The sequence below is a fragment of the Ochotona curzoniae genome, unplaced genomic scaffold (assembly GCF_017591425.1).
Source record: "Ochotona curzoniae isolate NIBS_2020 unplaced genomic scaffold, NIBS_Ocur_1.0 contig_883, whole genome shotgun sequence".
NCBI classification, from domain to species: Eukaryota; Metazoa; Chordata; class Mammalia; order Lagomorpha; family Ochotonidae; genus Ochotona; species Ochotona curzoniae.
The window spans coordinates 17914724-17942521 of record NW_024466599.1 but is presented as its reverse complement, the minus strand read 5'-3'; the positions used below and the strand labels follow the sequence as shown (position 1 = coordinate 17942521).

Below are 27798 nucleotides of genomic sequence, written 5' to 3'. Positions count from 1 at the left end.
TTGATCAATGACTCAACTTCCTGCAGAAGTTCCAAAACATTCAAGATTTCCTAGGTCCTGGGGAACATGACTGATCCATAACTGATTATTGCCTCGGATACTTAAGTCCTCTCCTGCTCTCTCAGTGCTCAATGCAGACCTCAGGGACACCTGAGCTGGACTCTCTCGGGGGAGGGGGGTTGTGGGTTCCAGGAGGCCCCAGCCACCCAGGGGGCTCATTTGACTCAGAGTCACAGCCGTGACACTTCCTCCATCAGTATGATCCTGGCTCCCTTCCCACCCGCTTCTCCACCTCCCATCCGGGCACAGCTCAACATTTCTACAACGAAATTTGCATCATGCAGCAGCAGGAAGGCTCTGAGGGGCTGCTTCGCTGAGCCATGGTCTCTCCCACCACCCCCCTGCTGCTCCTGGCCGTGACCCTGTCCCTGCTGGGGTCACCAGGTGCCACGGCATTCCAGCCTGTAAGTACCACAAGGGTGAGGGGCACTAGGTTGTGAATGAGCAAAATACGGGGTGAAAGGACAGGTGAGCAGAAGGCCTCTGCCCATGTGAGAGGAAGAGACGCAGCCTGAGTTCTGAGGGCCAGCTCTGTGTTCTGATATCTGGGTCCTTATGAGTTCCACAGATGGTACTACACTTCAGATAAAGGCCTTCCCAGTCTACTTGAACTTGGGAGAGGAAAGAAAAGTTCTCCAGACTAGTGAACCATCTAAAGAAAAGGCCACAGATTGGAGTACTTGCAACGTTTATTTGCTGATCTCGTTTTGAAAAGCAGGAGAGTGAGCAAGACCATACTCGCTGTTCAACTGTCCCAAACAGGAAGGACTGGGCCAGGCGGAAGCTAGAAGCCTCAAACTCAGTCTGGGTTTCCCGTGTGGGTGGCAGGAACCCAAGTCCCTGAGCTGTCGCTGCTCCTTATGGGCACACACGCATTGCCAGGAACCGCTGGTCAGAAGCAGAGCCAGTACTCAAACCAGGCTCTGTGATGCAGGACACAGGTGACCCATCAGCCCAAATGCCTAGCCCAGATTAGGATAGGACGTCAAGAGTTTTGTCTACTGAATTCTATCTCCAAATCAATATGTATCCTTAGATTTACATCTTAATCCTTGTGTAAATCTGTGCCTTCTCCAACCCCTATCTAGCTCCTGTCTTATTCTGGGGTTGGAAGGTAAGTACATGCAGTCTTGAAAGGGGAGCTGGTGCAGAATTAATTCTACAGGAACTGAAAACAACGAGGAAGATGTGGCCTCCTATTCCCCCTCTTTCAAATTCTCCAGCAGGAATTTGGTTCCCAAGCCCCTGGCTCCCTGCATTTCTGTCCAGCCCAGCCATTTCAATTAGCCTAGAGGTTCAGGAAGGAATTTAAGCAAAACATGTTGACTGCCCAGGGCGCGTGCCTCTTCCTCGTTTCAGGTGAGACTTGCAGGCTATGGCTCCCTGGACACTGCTGCCGGAGCCTACTTTCCCCACCTGATGCATGCTCTGGATGGCCCAAAGACAGCAGCGCTGCCAAGAGCTCCACGCACCCTGGACCGTGCAGGGTACAGCGCCTTCTCAGAGTCCACATCCCTGTGTTCTCTTTCAGGGACAGAGCCAGGCTGGAAGGGGATCTGAGCAGCCCCCAACCCAAGAGGGCAGCGCAGGGGGTGAGTGAGAGACCAGGGCAAAAGGAGGTGACTGAGAAGGGCTGCAGGAGGGCTCAATGGCAGAGCAGCAGGGCACAGTAGGCACGCTCTGACCTCAACAGGCCAGGGAGCCCCAGCAGTTTTCTGGCTCTCAGCAGACAGCCAGACACTCCTGCTTCTTGAGCCTCCTATGGCCTGTGGGGCTCAGAGGGAGCATGTGTCCAAATGAACTTGCTGGGCCCAGGGCTTCTGCACTGCTGAGCCCTGTCTGTGCGCCCACCCAGGCCACGAGTGCAGGAGGTGGCAGGGTTGTAACCTTGCTGCCCCTCCTCTCCAGCTGTCCCTTCTGCTCCTGTAGAATCAGCGCTGGTTGCTGTCCACCTACGTCTGGAGGTTCCAGAGGCGGCCTGGCTCTCTGTGCTTGCTGAAAGCCTGACTCTCCCCACCACTTTGCCTTCCTCTTCCTTCACTCGCCTCAGTCTCACAACAGGTACCACCTGCCCACTTCCCAGGCCTCCTCCAGCCAGTGCCCTGGGCTTGCTGCACAGGTGCCTCCCTGTTTCTGGGGGTTCCACCTGCTTCCTTCTTCCTGTCCCAGCTCCCTCCTCGTGCCCACTCGCCCCTCTTCCTGTCCCTGTGTCTGTTTTCTAACTTCTGCAGAAGGCCCCAGGGTGGGCCATGGGGCCCAGACTGGCTCACCCTGTCCCTGATGCCCTCAGCCCTGCTCCCTCTCCTGCTCTGAGCACTGGCTTGAAGAGGAAGTCCAGGTTAAGGATGGGGTAGTGTGGGGGTAGGGGTGTGTGTGACTGAGGCCTCAGGGCTTTGTGTTTGGCCCTGACATGCAGCCTCCAGCCTCAAGGGCATCAGGCAGCTATGGGTGGCCGCCCGGCATCCTCAGCCAGTACCCTCCTCACCACCCTTCTGTACCCTGTCCAGTGTGCAATGCCAGTCGCCAGGATGCGGCCATCTCTTGCACATGCTGCACAGGATACCAGTGGAACGTCAGCTTCTGCTCCAGCCACCAGCGCTGCCCTGACTCTCCCTGGCATCCACCCTGCCGTTGTCTGATCTTCAGGCATTCTGAACCCAGCTACTGCCAGTTACTGCCACCTGGTGAGCCAGGCAGGGAACTGGAGAACCACAACGTCCAAGGTATGTGTGTAGAGAAACAGACGCGTGTCCTTCCTTCCCCAAGCCTGATAGCCAGGCCTGTTCCAGGGCTCCTCTGCGGAAGAGAGAAAGCCAGTCCTCCCAGCAGAGGATGCGGGAACCCCAGGGAGAATTTGGACAAGGGGAGATGGTGCTAAAGTGACCTGCTTTTTAGCCGAAGGATCCAAGAAGCAGCTGGAGCAACCTTGAGTTAATTATAAGTTAGCTATTTGGGGAAGAGAAGTTATAGACTAGTTTACCAGTTTTGTTCCCACCACTAGTAGGGTCCCAGTCTGAACCAAAGCAATTTAGATCCAGGGCCCAAAACATAAAGTTAGGCTTGGAGGGGCATGGAGGGACATGGAGGAGTATGGAGGGGCATGGAGGAGTATGGAGGGACGTGGAGGAATGTGGAGGGACTTGGAGAGGTTTGAAAAGGCGTGGAGGGTCACAGACAGGTGTGGAGAAGCATAGGTGGGTTTGAGCAGACAGGGGGAGCAACCTCTTGGCTGCCCAGGGTGGTCGCTGGGAGGAGGGGTGCTGAGTGTACTCCCTGCAGACTTCCCCATCTCCTGCCTGCTTGCAGCCCCCTGGAACCAGAGCCTCCCCTCCAGCCGACATACCCCTGGCAGCACGCTGCAGCTGACCCTCAACTTCAGCCAGGAACTCGCCAGCCTGAGATGGCTTGTGAGGAGCCCCGGAGAGCACAACAGCCCCCTGGGGCCGGGGGCACAGGTGTCTCTGATTCCCAGCCAGGACCAGGCTGCCCTCCCTGTCACTCCAATGCCCCAGGAGTGGGCAGGTAGCAGGCGTGGTCTCTCCTGTCTCCTCTGTTTTGTTTTGTTTTGTTTTTCTCTCTCTCTCTCCCTTTTTCTTCTCTGCTTCTCCCTTCCTTCCTCTGCCCCCTCCATTCTCCTTTCTTTCCGTCTCACCTTTTCCACCTTTTCATTGACTCATTCTGGGGAAACAAAGGTGTGGAGAGCCACTCTATGAAAAAGTCTAGAAACAGTCAACTGTTTTTAACAATGGTCTGGTGACTTCTGGGACCCTTCTGGGAGTTCCCAGTTACAATGATGGCCGTGCTGGCTACTGTACCTCCTTAGGAGTAGGCAGAGCATGTCCCCCAGGGCCATAAGGTCATACTGGAAATTGAAGAAAGAAAAACCTGGGCTAGCTTCCATTCAGCCAGATGTTAAAGAGATTTGCAAATACTGTGGGGGGGTGTGGGAGGTAAGCTCTGGGTGGGCCTGGGGGCTGCTCAGAAAGCAGCAGGGCTTCTGTGGCCACCACAGCAGGTGTGCGTCCGCAGGTGAGCGCACGTGCAGCTTCAAGGCCCAGGGAGTTCTGTGGGAGCTGTACCAAGTGGTGAATGTGTCCTTGGAAGCAGCTCACCTTCTGGACCAGCTGTCCGTCTTCTGCACCAGCTCCTCTGGCTTCCAGCTGAGTTGCTGTGTCCCCAACACATCCCTGACCTACATGGCTACCTGGAGTTCTGGGGAGGACAGTGAGGGTGAGAGGGGGTGCCCAGTCCAGGGGTAGGCAGTCGGGGTGATGGGGGCAGTTGGAGAAACAGAGGCTGGGAGTTAGGGGTCTTGGCCCCCGCAGAGCAGTCCCCATTTTGTGGTTGTGATAGGTTTGAAGAATGCCACTCTGCAGCCAAACCCATGTCATGCTCAACTTTGGGATGTGTCCCCATTTGACAGATAGGGACCCATCAAGACACACACCCCTTCCCAACCAGGGTGCCCCTCAGTGAAACCCAGGTTCTGTCCTCAGTAGACTTAAGCCTGCACTCCCCTCAGCTGTCTGATCCCACAGCCCTGTCCCATCTGTTTCTGAAAATGCTACAAGAGCTGACGTGATAATGTCAAGCCTGGCTGGGTTCCAGCCTGTGTCAGGCCTCATGACTGTCCTTCCCTCCAACCTCTCTCGCCCTCAGCCCCCTTCCTGCACACATGGAGCCCTCAGTGCCTGGTGCAGGCTGTCCAGCACTGCCCAGCTACCGACATCACAAGCACGTGCAAGCTGCAGAGCCAGGGATCAGTTTCTCTCAGGGTCCCCGTCTCCATCACTGACATCCAGGGTATGTGGGGTGCAGGGGTCTGGGAGGCCCACCCCCTCAGCTGCTTGGCCTGGGAGCAGGGGCCTCCTGGTTGGGGTCACCTGTCCAGGCAACAGGGCGAGGCTCCAGTGTCCTTAACTTCTTTGTCTTTAGATGGTGACATCATGTGCTCTGAGGACTCCTGGAATATCACCAAGGCTGTCTTCCGGGTACAGGCCTCATGTCCTGGTCCTACGGGCAAGAGGGATATGGTGAAGGGGGCTCCAGCAAATGTAACTATTCAACAGGTTCCAGGCCCTGTCAGCCAAAGTGCAGCCTCCTCTGTCCTGCAGCTCTAGTTGAGACCTTAGGGTCATCATTCTCCCCAGGGTGCAATGTGCATTTGCAAACTACAGCCCACGGAGTGTGTGCTTTAGCATAGGGGTCGGCACCTTCCATGCAGACCCTGCACTCCCACCTTTGCTTCCTGCTCTCTCTGGAACGAACTCTGGAAGTGGGGAGACAAGCACGTGGACAGAAGGACAAGAGGGTCCTCCGTCCCCTCCCCCTGTGCTGAGGGCTCTCTCACCTGTTTCATTCCAGCTCTCTGTTTGGTTTCTGCAGGTGCTGGCAGACTTGACCCGCCTACAAAGTCTAGAGGAGAGGACCATGTTGCCCTCTGACTTGCTGTCACTACTGAACAACACAGAGCACCTGGGCATGGTGATAGCACAGAACCAGGGGCAGCTTAAGCCCGAGATCCTACAGGTGACTTTTCTGAGCCATAGTTAAGTTGGCTTGGACAGTGAAGATTGGAAGTTCTGTGCCCATGGGTGCACCTGTCAGATGCCAGACTTCAAAGGGTCCAAGTGTCTGTTGTGCTGTCCATACCTGGTCGTGGAAGAAGCACCAGTTTGCAAGGCCTTAGAACATAGGAAGGCCTCGATGCTGGGAACACACAGGAAGTTAGAAGGCAGGCGAGGGGGTGGAGACTTGAGCATGGAGGTGTGCCTGTACCTCACACTCACATACACATACGGGTTGCACATACAGCTGCCTAAACACACTTGGCTTTGTTGGACTCACTGAATTAGCTCTCAGTAGGGGGGTCTCTGGTGACCCACAAGCTGCAGCCCCTTAATCACAAGGAGCAATGCTACTGCACACCCTTTGTGCCTGGGGATATAAGAGGGCATATATGGGAGGCAGGCAGGGAGCACAGACTGGGGTGGGGTTGAGGAATTGAAGATAGGTGCCCAGGTGGCCTCAAGATACAGCTATGTTGATGGGCAGCAGGGCTGGGTATGGGTCAGAAGGCCACATCTTTGAAGCTGCCCCATTTGGGGAGGGCTTATCATCCTCTCCCCATTCCTCTCCCACCCCGGATCTCATACTGGCTTAGGAAGAGAGGAGATAGGGGTCTACAGAATCTTCTCCCTCACGCTCATCTCTCTGTCACAGAATATCCTGATAACCATGGACAAGATCCTAGACATGAATATCAGTTCCTTGTGGACAGCGGTCCAGGTCCAGTATCCCCGGATGCCCTCATTCTTCCTGTGGGCTGTGGAGACCCTGGCAAGCCGACTGCACCTGCTGAATCGATCAATCACCCTCAACTTGACCAACGTGTTCCTGCACAGCCAGATCTACCCACCTACATCCTCTTCTAACTATATAATGGCCTTGCCCCTTGTGCAGGCACATATCCCCTGGCACTCACTGGCCCCACATGTCCCTAATGGAACCAGTGTCCGAATTACGAGCTTGCTGCTGCAAAAACTAGACCATCTCCTGCCCACAAACTATGGGCAGGAGCTGGGAGACGACCTCTACGTCACTTCTGGTCGCATCCTCTCCATTTCCGTCATGGCTGGTCGCCAGGCCATCAAGCAGGCAAATGTCATCATGCACTTTGAGGCCATAAATGGTGTCCCCCACTGTGTCTTCTGGAACTACAGTCTCTTTTGGCCCAAAGGGGGTTGGTCAAAGGAAGGGTGCCGGGTGGCCTTTGCAAAGCACACTGCTCAGTGCATTTGTGAGCACCTCACTGCCTTCTCCATCCTTATGTCCCAACACTCTGCCCCACATGACCCTGCCCTGGAACTGCTGAGTCAGGTGGGCCTGGGGACCTCCATAATGGCACTGCTAGCATGCCTGGCCGTGTATAGGCTGGTATGGAGATGTGTGGTACGGAACAAAATTGCCTACTTCCGCCATGCCGCCCTGGTCAACATGACTTTCTGCTTGCTGTTTGCAGACACCTGCTTCCTGGGCTCCCTACTGTTCCAACCTGAACCCCAGAGCCTGTTCTGCCTGGCCGCAGCCTTTTTCTCTCATTTCCTTTACCTGGCCACCTTTTTCTGGATGCTGGCACAGGCCCTGGTGCTGGCCCACCAACTGCTTTTTGTCTTCCATCCGCTCTCTAAGCACCGAGTCCTCACCCTCATGGTGATCCTTGGCTACCTGTGCCCCTTGGGCCTTGCTGGGGCCACCATTGGCCTCTACCTTCCTCAGGAGAAGTACCTACGGCAGGGACTATGCTGGCTGGATGCGAAGGGAGGGGCGTACTATACCTTCGTGGGGCCTGTGCTCATCATCGTGGGTGTCAACGGGCTGGTGCTGGCCATGGCGGTGCTGAAGCTGCTGAGACCATCGCTGTCAGAGGGGCCTCCAGCAGAGAAGCGCCAGGCTCTTCTGGGAGTGGTCAAGGCCCTGCTCGTTCTCACACCCATCTTTGGCCTCACCTGGGTACTGAGCCTGGCCACTCTGTTAGAGACAGGCTCCATAGTCCCTCACTACATCTTTACCATCTTCAACGCCTTCCAGGTAGGTGCAAAGGTGGTGGCTGGGTGTGTTGTCTCCTCTCAAGGAAGCATTGTGATCAGTCAGAAAGAACAGGCCCAGGGATGCAAGGAGAATGGATCCCAGTGGTTGCTCTGGCCAGCTGAGTCACTCCAGGCAAGTTACACAGCCTTTCTGAGCTTAGGGTTCCTTTTTCTTTTTAGATTTATTTATTTATTTGAAAAAGTTAAAGAGAGAAGGAGAGAGAGTGTGAACATCTGCTGGTTCATTTTCCCAATGGCCACACTGGCTAGTAGCCTGGGCCAGGTTGAAACCAGTTACGAAGAGCTTCTTCCAGGCCTCCCACATGGCTGGCAGGGGCCCAAGCACTTGGGAAATCCTCTGTTGCTTTTAGGGAGCTGCATGTAAAATGGAACAGCCAGGCTAATAAACTGATGCCCCTATATGCACGGGGCCAGTATGCCACAAGGCCAGCCCCTGAACTTTGTTTTACCTGTAAGATCCCATCTGATATGCTAGAGAAGTCAGGAAGTTGCCAATACCCAACTGCTTAACATCCCTCTTGTAAACATAGCAATAAGAAAAGCATCTAAATGGCTCCTGTGTGATAGATGGTGCTTGCATGCAGAGATGGAGTTGGGAAGCCTGGGGATGTGGGTTAGCCAGGAGGATGCAGACTGAAGGAAAGGGAGAGGCAGTGAGACACTTGAGCTCATTATCCCCGTCCCTCCTCTCAGGGTGTCTTCATCTTACTGTTTGGTTGCCTCATGGACAGGAAGGTGAGTCTGAACACCTAACCCCTCACGTGATTCAAAGTCCTGAGACAGGGATGTGGTCTGCCTAAGTGGGCATCTCCCTCACCTGCAGGTACTGGAGGCTTTGCGGAAACGCTTCTGCCGCACCCAAGCCCCCAGCTCGGCCATCTCCCTGGTGAGTCAGTCACCCACCCCACCCTGAGGAGGCCGAAAGGTATCCCTCAGCCATCCGCAGGGCCTAGGGAAGATCAAGGCTGTTTTTGAAAATGAGCAGATTTCAGGCTCAAGGTCTCCAGCAGTAACTGGTCCCTGATTTCTGTGCTGGATTAGCAATGGGAGAGAAATGGCAAGATGGGTGCTCACTGGAATTGCCCTCCCGGAAAGCCCCAAATCCCAGGATGACAGGCGGGCAGTAGGTGATGGTGCCAACCGGACAGCGCTCTTCCAAGCAATGCTGCAGGCAGTAATCACCCTGAAATGGGCCTTTCCACTTCTTCCCAGGGCACAAATGAAACCCACGTCTCAGACCAGAGCAAAGGAGGAAGGGAAAGCAGCAGGTGAGAGCCGGGGAGCAGGGCTGGGTGAAGCAAAGCTCCAGCGAGGCTTCTCTCCATGGAACCACCCAAGCCCAAGGGCTCAGGAGCAACCTTTCCTAGGGGAGCCATTTCCAGTGGACTGGGGCTGCAACAGAAGGCACAGTGGCTTGTAGAAAGCTGGGAGACTTTCACCACTAGCCTCCCCTAACTCCATTCACTTCAAATATCCCCTATTATGTTACCATATGCTCTGAAGCCTCCCTCCCCTTCTGTAAGCCCTTGGGAAAAGCAGCCTGTGTTTTCATCAGTCACACTCATTCCTCTCACAGCCCAGCTGTCTCCACTTGCCCGCCTCCTCCCTATCTGCCCCACCCCTCTCCCTGCAAAGCATCTAAACAAGAAGAGCGTGAAAAACTGGCTAACACTACCCAGTGAGTAAATTCGCCTTTGATGTAAAACTAACCAACAGGAAACCAAAGTCCAAAATAATTGGAAGTAAAACTGTCTCAACCAGGTTCTAATGAATAATGGGCCCTGGTAAGGGAATAGTTGATAAAAACAGCTCTCACTATTCAGTGATTACTGTTTTGCTTTCTTTCTCATAGCTATAAAGAAAGGACTGCTTAATCGATAGGAACTGGCAAGAGAGGGCAGAATTTGTTTTCTTTTCAAGATTTAAGGAAAGATGACATTCATTGGTCCCTCTTTCTTTCACCCTTACAAAGTATCAGTATGGGTTGATACTACTAGGAGCACATTAGTAAAAGTGCATTATTAAATTTCACAGTAGAGGGAAAGATGTCCCTGACTAATGAGAATGAAGGAGAAAAGATTGCAAAGACTGGCATTTAAAAGTCTTGGAGCTAAGACGTTGGAGAAAGATTGAAGGAAAACTTACAGAAGCCGCCGAGGGACCTGGCTGAATGAGCTTCTGGAATTCTTGAGCCGAAGATGATAGGTTTCTAAAAACATTTAAAGCTAAATAAATTTTTTAAAATGAGGACATTGGAAATTGTTGTTTCTTTTCTTTCTTTTTGAATGAAAATAATGTTGAGGGGTAGGCAGCTAGTTCAGCGTCAGAAGCTTGGAAGGCACTGCCCCACCATCACCTAGGCGTTCCCTCCTGCCCCCCTGTGACGCTCATCTGTCATCACCTGGCACCCGAGAGGGGGTGGTATTGCATTGTCGTGTAACCACTCCCCTCGCAAGCCCCCATAAAGGCCTAAGATAAGGAGGGGCTCTTGGTCGTGTGCTTCCATCGCTCTGGCATCCGACTCTTGTCCTCCCCAGCACCTGCTTGCTCTCTGTCTTCCCGCACACAAACTCTGAGAACAGGTAACCCTTGAGCAAGGCCGCTGTATGTCTGTATTCCTCACCCTCTGTTCACTGGTTGGGCGGGACAATGAAGACAGCAATGCTGAGATGCTTTGTATTTCTAATTTGTGTAATTTCCAGAGTTCCGGAAGAGGTGAGGCCTAGCAGTAATGGAATGTGGGGCAGAGAAGCCAGGGAAAGGTGAATGTCTGAAGCTTTGTAAGTGTGCCCAGGTTATTCGTTGCATGTCTGTAAGGATAACTTATATTCCTGGGGAAGCTGGGACATAGATCTTCAGTTAAACAGATGGACTTCAGGGTAATGACCATTTGTTCCTCTTGGGGTTTTGATTGACTAGATTGCTATATGGACTTGTGATTTGCTATTTCTAGTGGGCCCTGTTATCACCAAATTTGGTTAATAAAGACTCCTTAATAAGCCCCAGGCTTGTCTGGCGTGATCTCACTTGTACCCTGCAATAATAAGAGCAAAAAACAACAAAAACAAAACAAAAAAATAGAAAAGGGACATTTTCTGTTTAAATAAGAATAGATTTGCTGCCACATGCTGTTGGAAACATTTTTTAATTTAAAACAATTTTTCACTTAATGACCTGTTGACTATTGTTTAAATGTTTATCTGAGAGAGAGCTCCCAGCTATTTTCCAAAGCCCTGTCACTGTGGGAGAGACAGGATGGGCAGCATCCCTCAATCTAGCCGTCCCCCACAGACAGCAAGGACTCCTCCATTCCTTGAGTGGACACAGTTACATCCCACACTGACAGGAAGCGGGGGTCTGGATCCGGAGCTGGGAACCAGACCCAGGCACAACCCAGAACCAGGACGTTGGCAGCAGCAACAGCAGCAGTGCAGCAGCAAGGTCGTAGAGTCTTCTGAGGGCACTCCAGTCCCCCACCCAACAAAACCTAGTCCCCAACATCTTCTTTGCCCCACAAGTCTTTTAACATTGTGGCAAAATATGTGTAACATAAAAATTTCTATATATATACAGAAATCAAATGGGTCATATATGAATTATATATAATTATTATATAATATATAATATATTATATATTTTATACATATACACACTTATTTATTTTTAGTGGAAAGGCAGATTTACAGAGAGAAGAGACAAAGATTTTCCATCCACTGGTTCATTCCCCAAGTGGCCGCAATGGCTAGAGCTGAGCTATTCCGAAGCCAAAAACCAAGAGCTGCTTCTGGGTCTCCCACATGGGTGCAGAGTCTCAAGGCTATGGGCCATCCCCCACTGCTTTCCCAGGCTACAGTCAGGGAGCTGGATGGGACACAAACCAGCAACCATATAGGATTCCAGCGTATGCAAGGTGAGGATTCAGCCATTGAACCATCATGCCAGGCCCTTTATATATTTTCTTTGGAAGGCAGAGTGATAGAGACAGAATGAGAGTTCCCATTGAAGGGTTTGAATCCCAAAGATCCACAACAGCAGAAGCTGGGCAAGGCTGAAGCTGGGAACCAGAAACTCAATCTGGATTGCTCACACGATGGCAGAGACCCAAGTATTTGAGCCATCATCAGTTGCAACGTAAAGTGTTAACAGGAAGCTAGGAGCTGGTATTGTGGTATAGGAAGTTAAGCTGCTGCCTGCAATGCCAGCATCCCCATATGGGTGCCAGTTTAAATCCTAGCTGTTCCACTTCTGATTCAGTTCATGTCTGGGAAAGCAGAGGAAAATAATCCAAGCATGACAGCACAACAGGCTGATCCTCTGCCTATAAGTACTGGCATCTCATATGGGTGCTGATTTAGATCCTGGCTGCTACACTTCCCATTCATCTCCCTGCTTGTGCCCTGAGAAAGCAGTGGAGGTTTTCAAATGCTTGGCCCCATGCACCTGGAAGAAGCTCCTAATCCCCAGCTTCAGATTGGCTCAGCTCTGGCCACTGTGGAACTAGAAATGGAAGACTTTCTCTCTCTCTCTCTCTCTCTCTCTCTCCCTTCTCTCTCTCACATCTACCTTTCAAATAGAAATAAATTTAAAAAATTGTTTAAAGATAATGCAAATACTTGGGCCCCTGTAATCATGTGGCAGACCCAGATAAAGTGCTTCACTCCTGGCTTTCATCTGGCCTGTCCCTGGCCATTGTGGCCATTTAGGAGTGAACCAGCAGTTGGAAGATCTCTGTTCCTCTGTAACTTTCTCACTATATCTCTGCCTTCCAAGTGAGTAAAATAAATCTTACAAAAACAAATAATAATAGCAGGAATCTGGAATCAGGAGTGAAACCAGGAGTAGAACCCAGGCCCTGCAATACAAGTGGGTATTCCAAGCTATGCCAAAAACCTACATCCATTTTAACCATTTAACTCAGTTAAGTAGATTTACATTGTTATTCAGCCCATCTCCAACTCTCCACTCCTGATGCAAGATACAACCTTGTCTCCCTCCCCCAGCCCCCGGCATTCTATCTGCTGTCTGCACTTCCGTTTCAGACACTCACGTAAGTAGTCACACAGGGCTTGTCTTCTCGTAGTTGGATTCTTTGGGTTACCCTAAGTTTGCTCCTTGCCTGTGGTGCTGAAGCAGAACAACAAAGGAAAGTTTAATCTATCCGTAGATGGTGACAACAAACTTTGGAGTCTCGCTCAGTGAGGGTGATCTGGAGTTTTCGAGGGGTGCCAAAGGGGAGTTGGGCTGCTGAGGCAGGTACTGAAGTTGGCCGTGGATCCAGTAACAGGGTGCCTTGGACATGAATGCAGTTCCTTGAGAAACTGGCCAGATGGCTCAATTCTCATGAGGAGGGGACAGAGGGATGTTCTGTAGAGTGGTACAAAAAGGGTCACATTTCTCCCTTTCCTCACTGATAGCTGTTCCGCTCTGCTCTTTTGAATGCAGCCACACTAGTGGACAGCAGGTGGCAGCTCAGTGCAGACTTGATACACATTTCCCCAGTTATGAATGATGCTGAACAGCTTTTCCGTGCTTTATTGCCATTCACATCTTCTTTGGCAGAATAGCTAAGCAAATTCCTTGCCCGTTTTCTTTTTTTTTTAAGATTTATTTATTTTGGGCCCGGCGCGGTGGCGCAGTGGTTAAGGTCCTCGCCTTGCACGCCCGGGATCCCATATGGGCGCGGGTTCTATCCCGGCAGCCCTGCTTCCCATCCAGCTCCCTGCCTGTGGCCAGGGAAAGCAGTGGAGGACGGCCCAAAGCTTTGGGAACCTGCACCCGCGCGGGAGACCCAGAAGAGGCTCCTGGCTTCGGATTCACATAGTATCGGCCGTTGCGCTCACTTGGGGAGTGAATCATCGGCCTTGCACACAGCACAGACCCAGCACTAATGCCAGCAGTGTTGAAGTCTAAACCCTGGTAAACCAGAAGCATTACCAAAGAGCAAAATAAGTTTATTCCAGTGAAGGAATGGTAGAAAGGGTATTACTCTAAAGCAAGGCCCTCTTTGGGTTCTAGCAGCCTCCCCAGGTGACTGAAACAGAAGTGACCAATGAGTGAGCCTGGGCCCAGCCTAGCACTCTGCCTGCAGAACCTCCCTGAGGCCCTGATATAAACAAACCATGGCCAGGCCTGGTATGGTGGCCTAATGGCTAAAGTCCTCACCTTGAACGCACTGGGATCCCATATGGGCGCCAGTTCGTATTCCAGAAGCCCCCCTTCCCATTCCCTGCTTGTGGCCTGGGAAAGCAAGGGAGGATGGCCCAAAGCCTTAGGATCCTGTACCCATGTGGAAGACCCAGAAGAGCCCCTGGCTCCTAGCTTCGGGTCAGCGGAGCTCCGGCCATTGCGCTCACTTGAGGAGTGAACCATCGGACAGAAGAGATTTCTTTCTCTCTTTCCTCCTCCCTATATATATTTGACTTTGCAATAAAAATAAGTAAATCTTTAAAAATAAACAAACAAATCACGTCTAAGAGTCCTCCAGTACTGCTCCATTTTATTATGGCTAAGTGCTTACAAATATAAACACAAAGTCTTCAATAATGTTGAGGTTCTGAATACTCTTCCATAATTAGGTTAATTCAGGCACACTGGTATTTTAGAGAAAACACTTATCTTGAGGACTGTATCACAAGCAGAAGAACAAGAACAATTTGCAAATATTACAATGGTGACTTCAAATCGCAATTAACTTGCTGCTCAAACTGCAACCACTCATTGAGTTGTTGTGATGTAAGAGTCCCAAACCAAGTTCCTAAAGATGCTTGTGTGAGATCTGGTGGCTTAGAAACCCCTGAAAGAGCATTCAGCTGCGACAACCAAAACGCTCAGAACCAAGGCCACGAATGACGTCTGCCCAGAGGAGCTGGGAACTACAGTTGCTGTCTGGGAATGCACTGACACGGCACTGCCTAGTGCGAGTGCAGCACAGATCTTGCTGGCCCCTCTTCTGCCTCCGTTACTTCGGGTAAGCTTCCACTATCATCGCATGGCCCTGGAACAAAAACAAAGTGCAGTTAGAGAAAAGAAAAGGCAAGATTCCAGCTGGGGGAAGCAGCAGAGAACAATGGGAAAACCGCAGGCTGCAGAGCTCATCATCGGCTGGGTGACAGAGCTTGGCGAAGTTAACAGCTTCAACTTCAATCTCCTCTATAAACAGTGCTTGCGGGCCTGCTTCATGGAGTCTTGTGAACATTAAATAAGACAGCATACAGTGTGTAAGACGGTACTTCAGAGTTTATTACAAATGAAATTCAAAGCTAAACTTATATTGGTGCATTCATAATATGCATTTTGAAGAACTTCTGTTTATTTGAAGGACACAGTTATTTAGAGTAGGGAGTGTGGAGCAGCCGGGACTCAAACTGGCGCTCATACGAGATGCCAGCATGCCACTGCATTGCACTGCCAGGCCCTTCGAGAGCTTCTTAAAGACCCCTTGCATGCGCTTGGATTTCACATTTTTCTTGCACCAACATAAACACAGCTTGTGATGACATCTTCTGTGCATGTCTGGCATCACCTTGCGCTTGCACACATGTATACACGCCTAGCACAGTCTGGCTCCCAGCTGATGCTCTATGGATGGCTGCTACTACAGTGAGAAATCAGAAGTTTTAGTTGTATAAACAAACATGTGAATGTCAACAAAATTGTAAATTTCACAGAGCACTGAAGCTTTGGAAAGGTAGTGACTCATTCTAGTCACAAAGCTGTTGTTAACTGGCAGTGTGAGACTGGGACCTGGGTCTGAGTGACTCCGCAAGCTAGCCAATTCTCTCCCACACAGGGTAAGGAGACTCCCTGCTCAGCACTGCACATGGTGCTGTGAGCCAGTTACACTGCTTGCTGAGCTAACCACAGAAGCGCAGCATCTCATGAATCAAGACCCTGCCTGACTCACCCGCTCTAACCTGTGGACTGTCACCAGAACTGTTCTCAGCCTATCTAATCTCCCTGCTTCAAGGCCAATTCAACCCCCACACATGCTTAATAAGAAACTAGTAATTATGAGGCACCAGGTTGAACAGGGTGTGGGTACAAAGATTTTCTGCCCACTCTGTCCCCAGTCTAGCTGCTAAGAATTCTGAGAGCATGAACAGGGCTGGATGGTGTGGCTGTGTAGAGCTGCCTGTAGGGCAGCGATGTGAGGGCGTGCCTGCTGCTCTCTCTGCCAGATGCAGTATCTATGCCCAGCAAGCATGACACTGCTCTAGGTCAGTGCCCCCAGGCTCCCCAGAGGACACCTGGCAACACCTGGAGGCACTTCCAGCTGTCTGTGTGTATGTACCACTGGTGCCAGGGAGGGTTGGGAAGAAGTTTGTTGATACTGGAGTTCAGCAGGCAAGGGCCTTGCACACAGCACAGACCCAGCACTAATGCCAGCAGTGTTGAAGTCTAGAAAGCCTGCCCGCTGCCCCTGGTGACGGGTTGCTCTTCTTACCTCCCAATCATGCTGCTGCCACTCGCCTGACTTGTGATACACCAGTGCTGGGTTTAACAAAGTTCCTTTCTCCACACTGAGACTTCCACACTGAGGACTTCTCCCAAAGGAGGGCTGGGTGTTACTTTTTGCTCACCCAGAAAACATCTATTATAGTATTGACCCACCCTGTGTTAACTGAAGCAGTAAGGCCATATACTCAGACCACAGGATAGCAATGCACATGGTGGCCAGGCTGTGCACGAGTGATCATCCTTGGGGGAAGAGGATGGCTCAGTCTCTCTGTGGTTTGGGGGGAAATGAATTACATGAATCAAAGCACGCTCTGACTGCCAGGGCTAGAATATTCTACTTATAGATAACCAACCCTCTGCTGCTTCAGTCTCAGAGGGACAGCTGGGGCATAAAGTCCTGGCAGGTCCCTGTCTGTGCTTCTAGACTGTGTTCACCCACCTCCACCAGTCACAGAGAATCTGGGGGAAAACTATCAGGATTAAGACAAGACGACGACCACACTGGCTCCCTTCAGATTTTCTTCACAGAGTTAACTGCTGGAGAAGGTAGGAGGCTGAGTGAGGTACGTGGGAGAAACTCCACCAGAATAACATGAATCCCCTGGCTGCAGAGGAGCTTTCCAGAGGCAACCTGGTTCTCTAGGTAAGGGGTGTGTCAGCGGTTTAGAAGGTCAATTTGCCTCTTATTTTCACAGATAAGGTTTATATGTCGACATTTCCTGCAGAGGAAGTACCTTCCCACAGGCTCGCAGGAAGCGGCTGGGACATACCTGTCCTCCGGCAGCACATGCAGCCACCAGGCCGTACTGGCCCCCCTCCTTCCGCAGTCTGTTGGCAGCAGTTATGACCAGGCGGCAGCCCGTGGCTCCGAAAGGGTGGCCCAGGGACAGCGATCCGCCCCAGGTATTAAACTTCTCCAAAGGTGGCGTCCCCACCTGGCTCCCACAAACACAAGACACAATACAACATGAAATGAAGGTGAGTTTATTTAAGAATCAAGTTTAGTTTTTAGCAATAAGAATTCGAGATACAATGAAATTATTAATGTTAGGCTCCTTACAAATAATTTCACTATAAAATAAAGTCTAGCTTCATACTAAATGAAAAGGGCCAACTTTTCATTTACTATCTGGGAAAAAAAGCCAACAGAGAATTTTACTTTTGCTAAAGTACTGCATGTGTGTGTGTATAAGAGAGACAGAGGGAGCTCCGAGATACAGGCTGATTTCCCAATGCCCTCAATGGTTGGGGCTAGGCCTGGCACTAAAACCACAAAATCAATCCAGAATCTGTTTTTAAATGAGGAATACATATATTTAGTGAAATGCAAACTCTTTATAAGAAGCAGCTTTTTCCTTCTTATATATAATTTGAGAGACAGAAAGAGCTCCCATTTGCTGGTTCACTCCCTAAATGACCACAACGGTGTGGCTGGGCTGCAGCAATTTGGAAGGTAAAAACTCAATGCAGACTGGGTTAATATTCCCAAATAGGAAGGTGATTTGGAAACACACATATCCTTCATTGGAACCTTACCTTGGTTTTCCTACCCATGTAGTTCTGTGCAAACCAATCAGAATCCATGGCTTTAAAATTAGCCAAAATCTGTCCCTATAAGGGAAGACAATTCAGTAAGTACCTTATTATTAATAACTCTCCAGGCAACATTTTAGGCATGGGTCAGATGGTGTAACTTCAAAGTGGAGCACATCCTTACGCCAGGATTGAGGGGAGATATCGAGAAACAATGTGGTGCTCTTGGAGGGTCTCTGAGGGACACCCCAAAAGGTGTCTGCAACCCTCGTTCCCTCTCCACGCGCCCCCAGAACTTGAACCATCAAGCATCAATCACTGTCTTTGCTCATCACAAGCCATGCCCCCCACTTTTTTCTCCCACAAACATGGATGCTGTTTCTGTGACTACAGTTCTGCGTACACGTCTTCTAAATGACTTACTGAGAAAGCTTCATGAAATTCAAAAGCGTCAATATCATTCATGGTTAATCCCGCCTTTTCTAGAACCTTTGGAGTGGCATATGTGGGTCTGAAAGAAAAAAAGAAGGTAACATCTTAAAACTTGAATTTTTAACTTAAGAGTTCTGTGTATTCCCCAAACTGAGTTTTGGGCCAGTATCAAAGTGTTTTCTTCGCACTGACCCCAGTGTGCAGACAATAAGTTGGGGGACAGGCCAGGGAACTGAACATACCCGCCCTCTGTCCGGATTCAGCTTATATCATTCAGTGCTGAAACAGGTAACAAGGAAACAATGACTAGGCACAGGAAAAGGCCTGATGCATGTGCAAGTCACACTGGGAGCCCACGGGCAGAGCCTTGATGGGGACACAGTCTATGTACGGGGTGCAGCAATATGCAAAAGCACTTATAACATGGGGGTGAAAAAAAGAAGACAAGGTAGTATATCCAATATTTGTAAGTATAAACATATGTGGAAAAATGGAAAAGAAAACTGTACAACTATATAGTAAAATCAAGAATGATGGCTGTCTTTAAAAAAAAACTGACCATACCAACCCATTCTGAACTCAGGGCTTCACATCCTTTAGGATGTATATAGTCCAGGGACACACATGGCCACCTACCCAAGCAGAAGCTGATCTTTAGGATCCTGAGACACATACACAAAATCCCTAGGGGGAAAACAGACAGGTTAGCTCCGACAGTAAGATAATGAAATGAGACAAATTCACTTGAACACATCGCCTTACCTCAGATATGCCTTCGGCTTATAACCCATAGCCAGGGCTTTGTCCTCTGACATAATCAGCATTGCAGAAGCACCATCAGTCTGAAAGGTGAACCAGACAACTGCACTTGGTTCCTTAGCTTGCCCGGACTCCTTCTAGAGTCATCTTATAAACCCTGTTCCAGAAGCTCATCAGACTTCAAGAGTGATTTTATGCGATGGCCCTTATTTTACTGCACCCATCACTAAATCATAATGCAAATGCGCACTGACTCACTTCTGGAGGATGGGGCAGGAGCCAGTTCAAAACATACCACAATTATCAAAATGGATAAGAAGAAGGGTAACCTCAGAAATGTGTAGTCAGCATAAACTCCAGCCAGAGCTTTTTGCTTCTGGCACAGAATAAAAGGCATTTTCAAAATTAGAATCATCTCTGATTTACTTATGCTTACAGATTCTGGGCTATTTCTCAGTTGCTTCCTGTCTAGTGTTTCTTGGTGATCTTCTCCTAGCTACAGACTTCACAGCAAGCAAACAGAAGAACATCAGAATAACCACCTTCCTCTTAGGGACACAAATACCTCAATGAGGCAACAGCATCAGGGAGAAAAAGCCTTTTACCATTACTTCAAACAAAAACAAGAACAGCCCCTCAAAATCTAAAACTCCAAAGAAGATAAAACCATTTCGTATAGTTGGCAAAACCAAAATCAAGTTCTACCCTGCCCTACCATCAGTTTCCTAACTCGGCAGCATGGAAGAAACCCTGTGGCTAGCAACAGGAGGGTCATAAACACGGAACACACAGGTGACCATATGTCATAAATGGTCTGTGCTACTGCATTAATAGTATGGTCAATATGCCACTATGCCAATTAAAATGAACATAATGCATTGACGTGTTTTCAAAAACCCAGGCACCTGTGATGTGCTATCCCTGATGATTTGTGTCTCTGACACTGACTAAATCTGGACCTTTAGCATATTCCAGAAGTGATCAAGGGGTTTTAGATGTGACCTGAAGAGTATAGCTCATGTTGTGTTGCCCTGACAGCCAGTCTGGTTTTGCAAAAGATCAGCCCTTTACCACTTGGGCTTCACAGAGCGGTGGACCATCATGTCAGCACCACTTCGTACCTTTCACCTAGCCTACCAATGGCAGGTCCTAGTCACTTACCATGGGCAATTTTACTTCCATACTTTATGGCTGGACAGGGAAGAGAAGCGTAATATAACAGAAACACCGAACAGCTGCATTGTATCCAAGAGACTACACCACTGTGGTGGGAAGAGAGACCTGTGACAAGCAGCAGCTGAACCAATGTGGATGGCTCATCAGTGAGGAGCCAAACAACCAGGAAAGGACAAGAAGCCACATGCAGACACACAGAACACAGAAAACACAGGAAAGGGACTAACCTCCATGGTGCTTACGGGAAAGTAACTCTAGGGTCAGTAAAAGATTCTGTCTTGTAACTCTCAGGATTAGAGAAGAACCCCATTACTCTGCCTAATTTCCTACATCTTTTTTGACTCCCCAGCTACACTGGTCCCCAAACAGGCCCTGTCCTCAGATCTCTTTAATTTGGCATATACTGCTCCACTGCACACCCTGGTTCACTCCCTAGGAATGCCTAGTTTGCACTTCTTAAATAAGCTTTTCCTCTCCCTGCAACACTTGCTTGTTACCCTCTAATCCCTGTTTGAGTCAGGGTCCTTTTTTTTTTTTTTTTTAAATTTTCTCTACACAACCGGTCACAACACTTTCTCACTGTATCACAATTGTCTCTCTCACCGCTAGTGTTTCATACAGGTAACATGAATTTCCTGAAAAGAACAGCTTTTACACCAGAACAGTGTGGCCACATCAGATGAAGTCTAAGGCCTTGAGACTACTGTGTGGTTTTTACATGGTTCTCTCTTAACTCAACCTCATTCATGAATGACTATATTATTCAGCCTCTGCTCCTAATACACGCAAATGAATCTACTTTAAGCTTTTCTCAGGAGAGAAGAGAAACAGAAACAGCAGTGGCAACTACCAGGAAAGAAGAATTTGCAGCTGTCACAGTGCCATATGGCTTGATGAAGGCAGGTTTGAGCTTGGCCATCTGCTCCAGCGATGAAGGACGGATTCCGTTGTCTTTGGTGACAGTGTCTTTTCCTACAAAAACACAAACTGTCTTAACTCTGAACAATTATAGGCAAGTGCAACTTGTACAGAGAAACATGCTTTAAAAATTCTACCAATCGAAAACATAAACCTTAGCTATTCACTAGAGAGGCTTGTACAGTAGTCATGAGATGACTAAATCTTAAACCAAAACCTTAAGATGTGCGAAAAGTACTCAAAATGGTTTAAGAGAAAGGATGTCCTGTCTTCCCACAATAGTCACTCCCACCACGAGGCTACTCTGTACAGAAACGGTGGGAATCTGGAATTTTCAAAATCGGCATGCAGGTGAGACCCTACACATATCAGACAGAGCTGTTGCAAACGCTCACCTGCTTTTACAACCTAAATTAGAACCCGAGTCTGTGTAGGAATAAAGGGACAAACAGAAACAAAGGACTGGCTGCAAAGTCGCTGGAAGTCTATGGGTTTTAGGAGGCTCTGGAGCAACCTGGACCTGCAGGCAGCAGGTGGGCTTACCTGGTACTTTAAAGGGTACAATGTCAGACAGAAGCCCCTCGTCCTGTGCCTTCTTGGCCAGACTGTGGGAGCGCAGTGCGTATTCATCCTGCTCCAACCGAGACACAGCAAAGGCGGCAGCCAGTCGGTCTGCCGAGTGGCCCATGGTCTCGCTGGTGGAGAACTCAGCCACAGCTGGCAGCTGGGGAGGGAGACAGGCTGGTAATAGTGCTTGGTGACTCCCAGGGCTGCTCTGCTCTCAGGAAAAGCCCCAGTCTATTGTCCACTGTTTACCAGGGAAGCTCTCTGGAAATGTCTCTGAATACAGCTCACAACTCAAATCCCCTAGTGCCTTTTTCCATGACAACTAAATGTTTACCCCTGCCCTATAACTCCAAGGGGCACCGATGATGACTGGGGCAGAGCTGAACCCATGCTGTTATACTGAATTCTACAACTCTATGGTGGATGCTCTGGAAACAAGTCTTTATTCATGGTTAAGTTCACAAGTCATACCTCAGGCGACAAGAAGTTCAATCTGAATTTAGAGATGAGAGACAGCCGCTGGCCCAGACTCTTGGCCTTATTGAGATCAAGCATCATTTTCCTCATTTTCCTCGAATGGCGAATAGGGACATCAGACATTAACTCAGCACCACCTGCCACAATGACATCACACTGGCCCGAAGCAATCAAGCCAACACCTGCGGGCAGTCACATGCATATGAATGTCTTTTGCAGAAAAGAACACATTATTGCAATTTAATATTAAAAAAATTCATGTATTTAGTTTTAAATTTCTATTTATTTATTTGTTTACTGCAGAGGCAGAGACAGTGATGTACAGAGCTCTCATGCTTGGGTTCACTCCCCAAGCTTTGCCAGTGATGGTGAGGGCTGGGCCAGGTCATAGCTAGAAGCCTAGAACTCATATCAGGTTTCCCATGTGGGTGGTAAGGACCCAAGTTCTTGAACCATCACCTGCTGCCACATAGGGTGCATGCTAGCAGGATGCTAGCATCAAAAATGGAGCTAGAACTGAAATTCAAGCACTAGAGTATGGGATGCTAGCATCTTCGGTGTTAGGACAAACACCTGCCAAATTTTAAGTTTCTTGACTAACAAGCTATACGATAATTACACCAGCTTTGTACAGTATCTATAACTACAATTATCTTGTCAGAGGGAATAATTTTTTCTCTTAAAAAAGTTCTATGTATTTATTTGAAAGACAGAATGACAGACAAGGATTTTTCATCCACTGGTTCGCTCTCTAAATGGCCGCAACAGCTAGGACTGGGCCAGGTGAAACCGGGAACTCAGAATTCCAGCTAAGCTTCCCGCACAGGTGGCATGGACCCAAGCACTTGAGCAGTCTTTCACTGCCTCCTCAGGCACATTAGCAGGGAGCTGGGTCGGAAGAGAGGCAGCTGAAAATTCAAACTGGAACTCTAACATGGGACAGTAGTGTTGTAAGCAGAGCTGAACCTACTGCACCACAAGCCAGTGCCAAGGCAGTTTTTTTTCAAACGACAAATTAACAAAGACCAAGATTCACTCAAGCCATCCAGACATCAACTGTGGGGATTATTCACAAGTTCAACCATCAAACTGTATTCTAATCAGAGCATCTTGCTTAGTTTACAAACTCTTGGTTATCAGAAAGATAGTTCCTAAAAAGGGAGTATTCATTTCTCCTGAGTCAGAGAAATTCAAGCGTTAGAGATATAAGGTATCCCCCTTGTATCTTTGGGACCACTGGCAAGTAGTTCTTTGCTTTAACTGGGAGCAGAATACATGCTTAATAGCAATATGGGACACCCTAGCCACTGCAGCTGGCATCCTTCTTTCTCTGCCACCGAGGAGCTGGGCTGCCAAGCCTGGGCTCTAATGGTACCAAAAGGGCACGGAATTACTAAGTCTTCATGCATCCTCCCTTCCCCAGCTCAGGGCTGATGCTACAAAACATCCAACAACTTTGCAGCAGTTCACTGGGAGAGTGTGGTGACTCATAAAGAAGACAGGGAAGGAGAGAACTGCAGCACTTAGAGTAGCAGCTGCCAATTATGGCAGGGATGGAGCACTGTGTCTCTATGGGGGCAAGGACTGAGTCGAACCCCTGAGCTTGTGGTCCATCAGGAGCCAGGGACTTAGCCCCAGATGCTGAAGTTGCCTCCTTTTACAACATCCCTGGTTTCTAGTGGAGGAGCAGCTGATGATTAGGTCCTTCAGACATGGAGAGCAGGGAAGAGGCTGAGAACTGCTACTGAAAATCAAGACTTCTCCATGCTAGCTAGTTTCATATAAATTCTTCTTGATGCTGTTTGTAATATCTATCCTCTGGTCTCAGCCACATTGTGGTGACCAAAAGTATCAGCTCCTAAACCGTCACAATGAAAAATCCAAAGGTAGGAGGCAGTGTTGTGGTGTAGTGGATTTAGCCATGCTGGCATCCTATATGGGTGCTGGTTTGAGTCCTGGCTGCTCCACTTTCAATCCAGCTCTCTGCTAATGTGCTTGGGAAAGCAGTGAAGAGGGCCCAACAGTTGGGTCCCTGCCATCAAGTGGGAGACCCAGATGAAATTCCTGGCTTCAACCTGGTTCAGCTCTGGCCATCAAGGCCATCAGGGGAGTAAGCTAGTGGATGGAAGACTTCTTTCTTTTTTTATACTTTCACATGAATACACACACAGACACACACACACACACACACACACACACACACACACACACACACACACACAAATGTAGGCATCTATACTAATCACTGAATTTGATTACATCAAAGCCTTTTCAAAGGGAAGAGAGCCAGCACACAGCACACACCTTCTGCTCCCAGTCACACATCATACCTGTGGTCATGGCCTGGTTGGCAGAGATGCAAGCCATGGTGACAGTGTGAGCAGGAGTCTTGTCAGAGAAGCCAGCTCCAAGGGCAGCCTTGAAGAAATACAGCCAATGAAATGATCACTTCAAGTGGAAAGGCTAGGGTTTCCGTTTCAGTCTCCAGAGCCACACTGAAAATGCAACCCAGCCTGACGCGAAAATGGTTTACTAGCCTTTCAGATCTAGCCTCTGATGGACAGGCACTCCATCAAATAGCTGGTGGCCTGGTACCTGGTGTTCCAAACACGGCCACCACACTCTTCTAATCCCACACAATGTTTGCAGCAACACTTTGCTCAGAACCTTCAGGGTTATCAACACGTAATTTGACTCAAACTTTCATTTTTCAAATATGACGAAAGCAACTCTGACAAACACAACAGACAGCAGGATGAAAGGCCATGGGTGGGGGGAGGGTCTCATCATCCAAGTTCCTGTGAGCTTAGCAGCATGGCTGAAGTTATAGGACACACCATAAATCGCAGTGGAGCTGCCATGTGGCCCTGCCTGCTTGGCAACCACTGGACCTCACAGCTGGCCAGCGTCTCCTAGCACTATGGACAGAGCATGGCAGACTCTGTGCAAACTAGAGATGGAAACCTTGCCAACCTGTGGCCATGCACACTGATAAAGCAAGCTTGAGAGCTGCCTGAGTTACAAGTCTGACAAATAAGGATCAGATCAAGTCACTGCTGGGAAACACAAACCTGGACAGGATAATGACACCACTGGAGACTCAGAAAGAGAATAATTTCAGGGGCATTGAGAAAAACTCAGGCCCTTCATTAATATTGCAAAAATGGCTTCAAGAAAAAACTATTTAAGTAATTATTGAGGAAATCAGACTATTTACTGGGGAGATATGTTGCCAAAAAAACAAAATCGATGCCTGCTTCTGATTCCACTTTTACTTAAGTAAGCAATTATATTTGGCTCAGTGGCTAAGATGCAGTTTGGTGGGGCCAGCACTGCAATGCAGTAAGTTAAGCTGCTGCCTGCAACATTGGCATCCTATAGTGCTGAGTCAAGTGTCAGCTGCTCTGCTTTTGATCCAGCTTCCTGCTAACATGCAGGAAAGCAGTGGTGATGGCTTGAGTGGGCACCCAAACAGGAGACACAGATAGAATTTTTGACTATTAGCTTCAACCTGAACCAGCTCAGGTCATTGTGGCCACTGGGGAAGTGAGCCAAAAGATGGAATAGCTCTGTACTTCTCTCTCCCCACACTGCTTCCTTTGGTCCTTTCTCTGTCACTGCATGCCAAATAGATTAGTAATGAAGTAAATAAACCTTTAAAAAAAATCTTTACACTACTTGGGTCACTTGCATCCCATTTCAGAATGCCTGGGCCCAAGTCCTTGCTCCACTTCCAATTCCTACTTCCTGTTAGTGTGTATCCTGGGAGGCACCACATGACAGCTTAGTACTTAGTACCAAGTACTCAGGCCCCTGTCAACTACATGAGAGACCCAGGTAAGTATTTGACTCCTGGCTTCAGCCTAGTCCAACCTTGGCCATTGAGATCAAAACAAGAGTAAACCAGTGAAAGAAAGCTTGCTTGCATGCTCTGTAATTCTGCCTTTCATGTAAATTAATGAATCTTAACAACAACAAAAACCCAAAACTCACTAAAGAATCAGTTCATATGTGCAATTACAAAGTCCTCCAACCTAATCCTGGGTCCTTGCCCATCTATTTGCCATGAAATTCTGAACTCCATCAGAGGGAACTCAATTTCAATGGGCTTTTTAAAAAACCTTTATCCTGGGCCCGGCGCGGTGGCGCAGTGGTTAAGGTCCTCGCCTTGCACGCCCGGGATCCCATATGGGCACTGGTTCTATCCCGGCAGCCCCGCTTCCCTTCCAGCTCCCTGCCGGTGGCCCGGGAAAACAGTTGAGGACGGCCCAAAGCTTTGGGACCCTGCACCCGCGTGGGAGACCCAGAAGAGGCTCCTGGCTTCGGATTGGCATAGCATCGGCCGTTAAGTTCACTTGGGGAGTGAATCATGGGACGGAAGATCTTCCTCTCTGTCTCTCCTCTCTGTATATCCGCCTTTCCAATTAAAAAAAAAAAAAATCTTAAAAAAAGAAAAACCTTTATCCCCACAATAAAATCCCCCAACGGTTAGATAAACAAAATGTTTTCAAAGTCTAGGTCAAAGTGCCCCAATACCTTATAACTGATTTCTGGTTTTTCCTCTGATATTCACACTGCCTTCATACCATTTACCACCCTCTTTGGAAATGCAGTGTATGGGTACCACTTCCCTATTCTGGCTTTTCCAGGTTGGCCTGACACCAAGTTCCCAGTCAACTTTGCTGATAGTTATCGCCTGGCAACTGCACGTCAGCCTCTCCCACAAACTAATCCAAAACAGAGAGGGGGTGGGGATAGGCAAGAGTTCAGGGGTGGGAAGGTAGGCTCCCCAGTGGGCAAGATGCCCTCCAGCTGCTCCAGCCTGGTTCTCCCGAGGCCACTCCAGTAGGGCCACCCTTGGCTCCCACTGACCTCTGGACTGAAGCTGCTTTAAATAGAAATGGCAGTTGGTGCTCCTGTCCTCCAGCGTCTATTTAAAGTCCAAAGAGCTCTCAAGGCACAGAGGGGAAAGGAGATGACATTGCCCATACCTGATCTAGAGAACGGGACTTTCAGAAAAGTCGGGCTGATGAACCTCAAAGATCTTTTTAGGATTTCAAGCTGGCATCATGTCCTTAACAAAATCCTTAGCTGGAAATTACATTACAACACCACTGGGAGGTAACATTATTATAATATAGTACTGTAACTCAGCCTTCCCCACAGTCACTGCTAAAATAACCTGGAGTCCAGAAAGTACCAGCAGTCCCATTGGTGTTAGGAGAGGGCAAGGGAGGGCTCCTAGCTTACTGTCAATCAGCAGCTGAGATAATCACTGGACATAAAACTTCCAGAAAACAAGTGACAGAACACTATGGTTTTAGTTTTAAGAAAGAATGAGAGTACAGAGAAAACAGAAACGGATTTAGTCTCTATACTAAAACTATGTTATTTTCAATACTTTATTCCAAGTCACTCAGCTCTAAGTTGAACATGTATTTTAAGCAGCCTTGCAGCTGCATGTACTCAGGAAATTAATCTATGATACATGCAATAACATGAAAGTTCAGAGAGTTTAGGAGGTAAACCAATTTCCTTCTGTTCTGAACTCTTCCCTGTTCCCTGACAACAAATACTTCATTTTTGTGGGCTTCAGCAGTGCCAGCAGTGCCAGGCCTGTGAAGACTCATGGGCACCCAGGTGGAGGATGGCCATGCCTTCCAGTCTTGTTCCTTTGCCTTCTTCTCTTGACCGAAAGTGAAAGATGCTGCCACCCTCACAAACACCCTGAACCAACTATACAGCAGGAATTGACCTGAAATAAGGAAAAGGCTCAGCCACTGAGAATGGCTACAGGCTGAACTTTGTC

At 48.9% G+C, this 27798-nt stretch overlaps 2 protein-coding genes across 2 annotated transcripts in view; one reads left to right on the top strand and one right to left on the bottom strand.

Moving 5' to 3' along the window:
- Positions 1 to 380: 380 nt before the first annotated feature.
- ADGRF3 (adhesion G protein-coupled receptor F3) lies at positions 381 to 8942 on the top strand. Its single transcript, XM_040992741.1, has 11 exons — positions 381 to 464; positions 1592 to 1652; positions 1990 to 2121; positions 2568 to 2783; positions 4090 to 4290; positions 4996 to 5051; positions 5446 to 5589; positions 6283 to 7650; positions 8364 to 8405; positions 8494 to 8556; positions 8883 to 8942. Exons 1-11 carry the CDS (start codon positions 381 to 383, stop codon positions 8940 to 8942), a joined length of 2427 nt encoding a protein of 808 aa, XP_040848675.1.
- Positions 8943 to 14140: 5198 nt separating this feature from the next.
- HADHB (hydroxyacyl-CoA dehydrogenase trifunctional multienzyme complex subunit beta) overlaps positions 14141 to 27798 on the bottom strand; it is a 30027-nt gene continuing 16369 nt past the window's right edge. The window contains exons 7-16 of the mRNA XM_040992942.1: positions 24320 to 24407; positions 21984 to 22171; positions 21489 to 21669; positions 20878 to 20999; positions 18855 to 18934; positions 18729 to 18776; positions 18084 to 18171; positions 17664 to 17738; positions 16898 to 17062; positions 14141 to 14664 (exon numbers count right to left, since the gene is read on the bottom strand). Of these exons, the coding sequence (XP_040848876.1) occupies positions 14629 to 14664; positions 16898 to 17062; positions 17664 to 17738; positions 18084 to 18171; positions 18729 to 18776; positions 18855 to 18934; positions 20878 to 20999; positions 21489 to 21669; positions 21984 to 22171; positions 24320 to 24407 (1071 nt within the window). The 3' untranslated portion in view covers positions 14141 to 14628. The remainder of the gene's footprint in view (positions 14665 to 16897; positions 17063 to 17663; positions 17739 to 18083; positions 18172 to 18728; positions 18777 to 18854; positions 18935 to 20877; positions 21000 to 21488; positions 21670 to 21983; positions 22172 to 24319; positions 24408 to 27798) is intronic.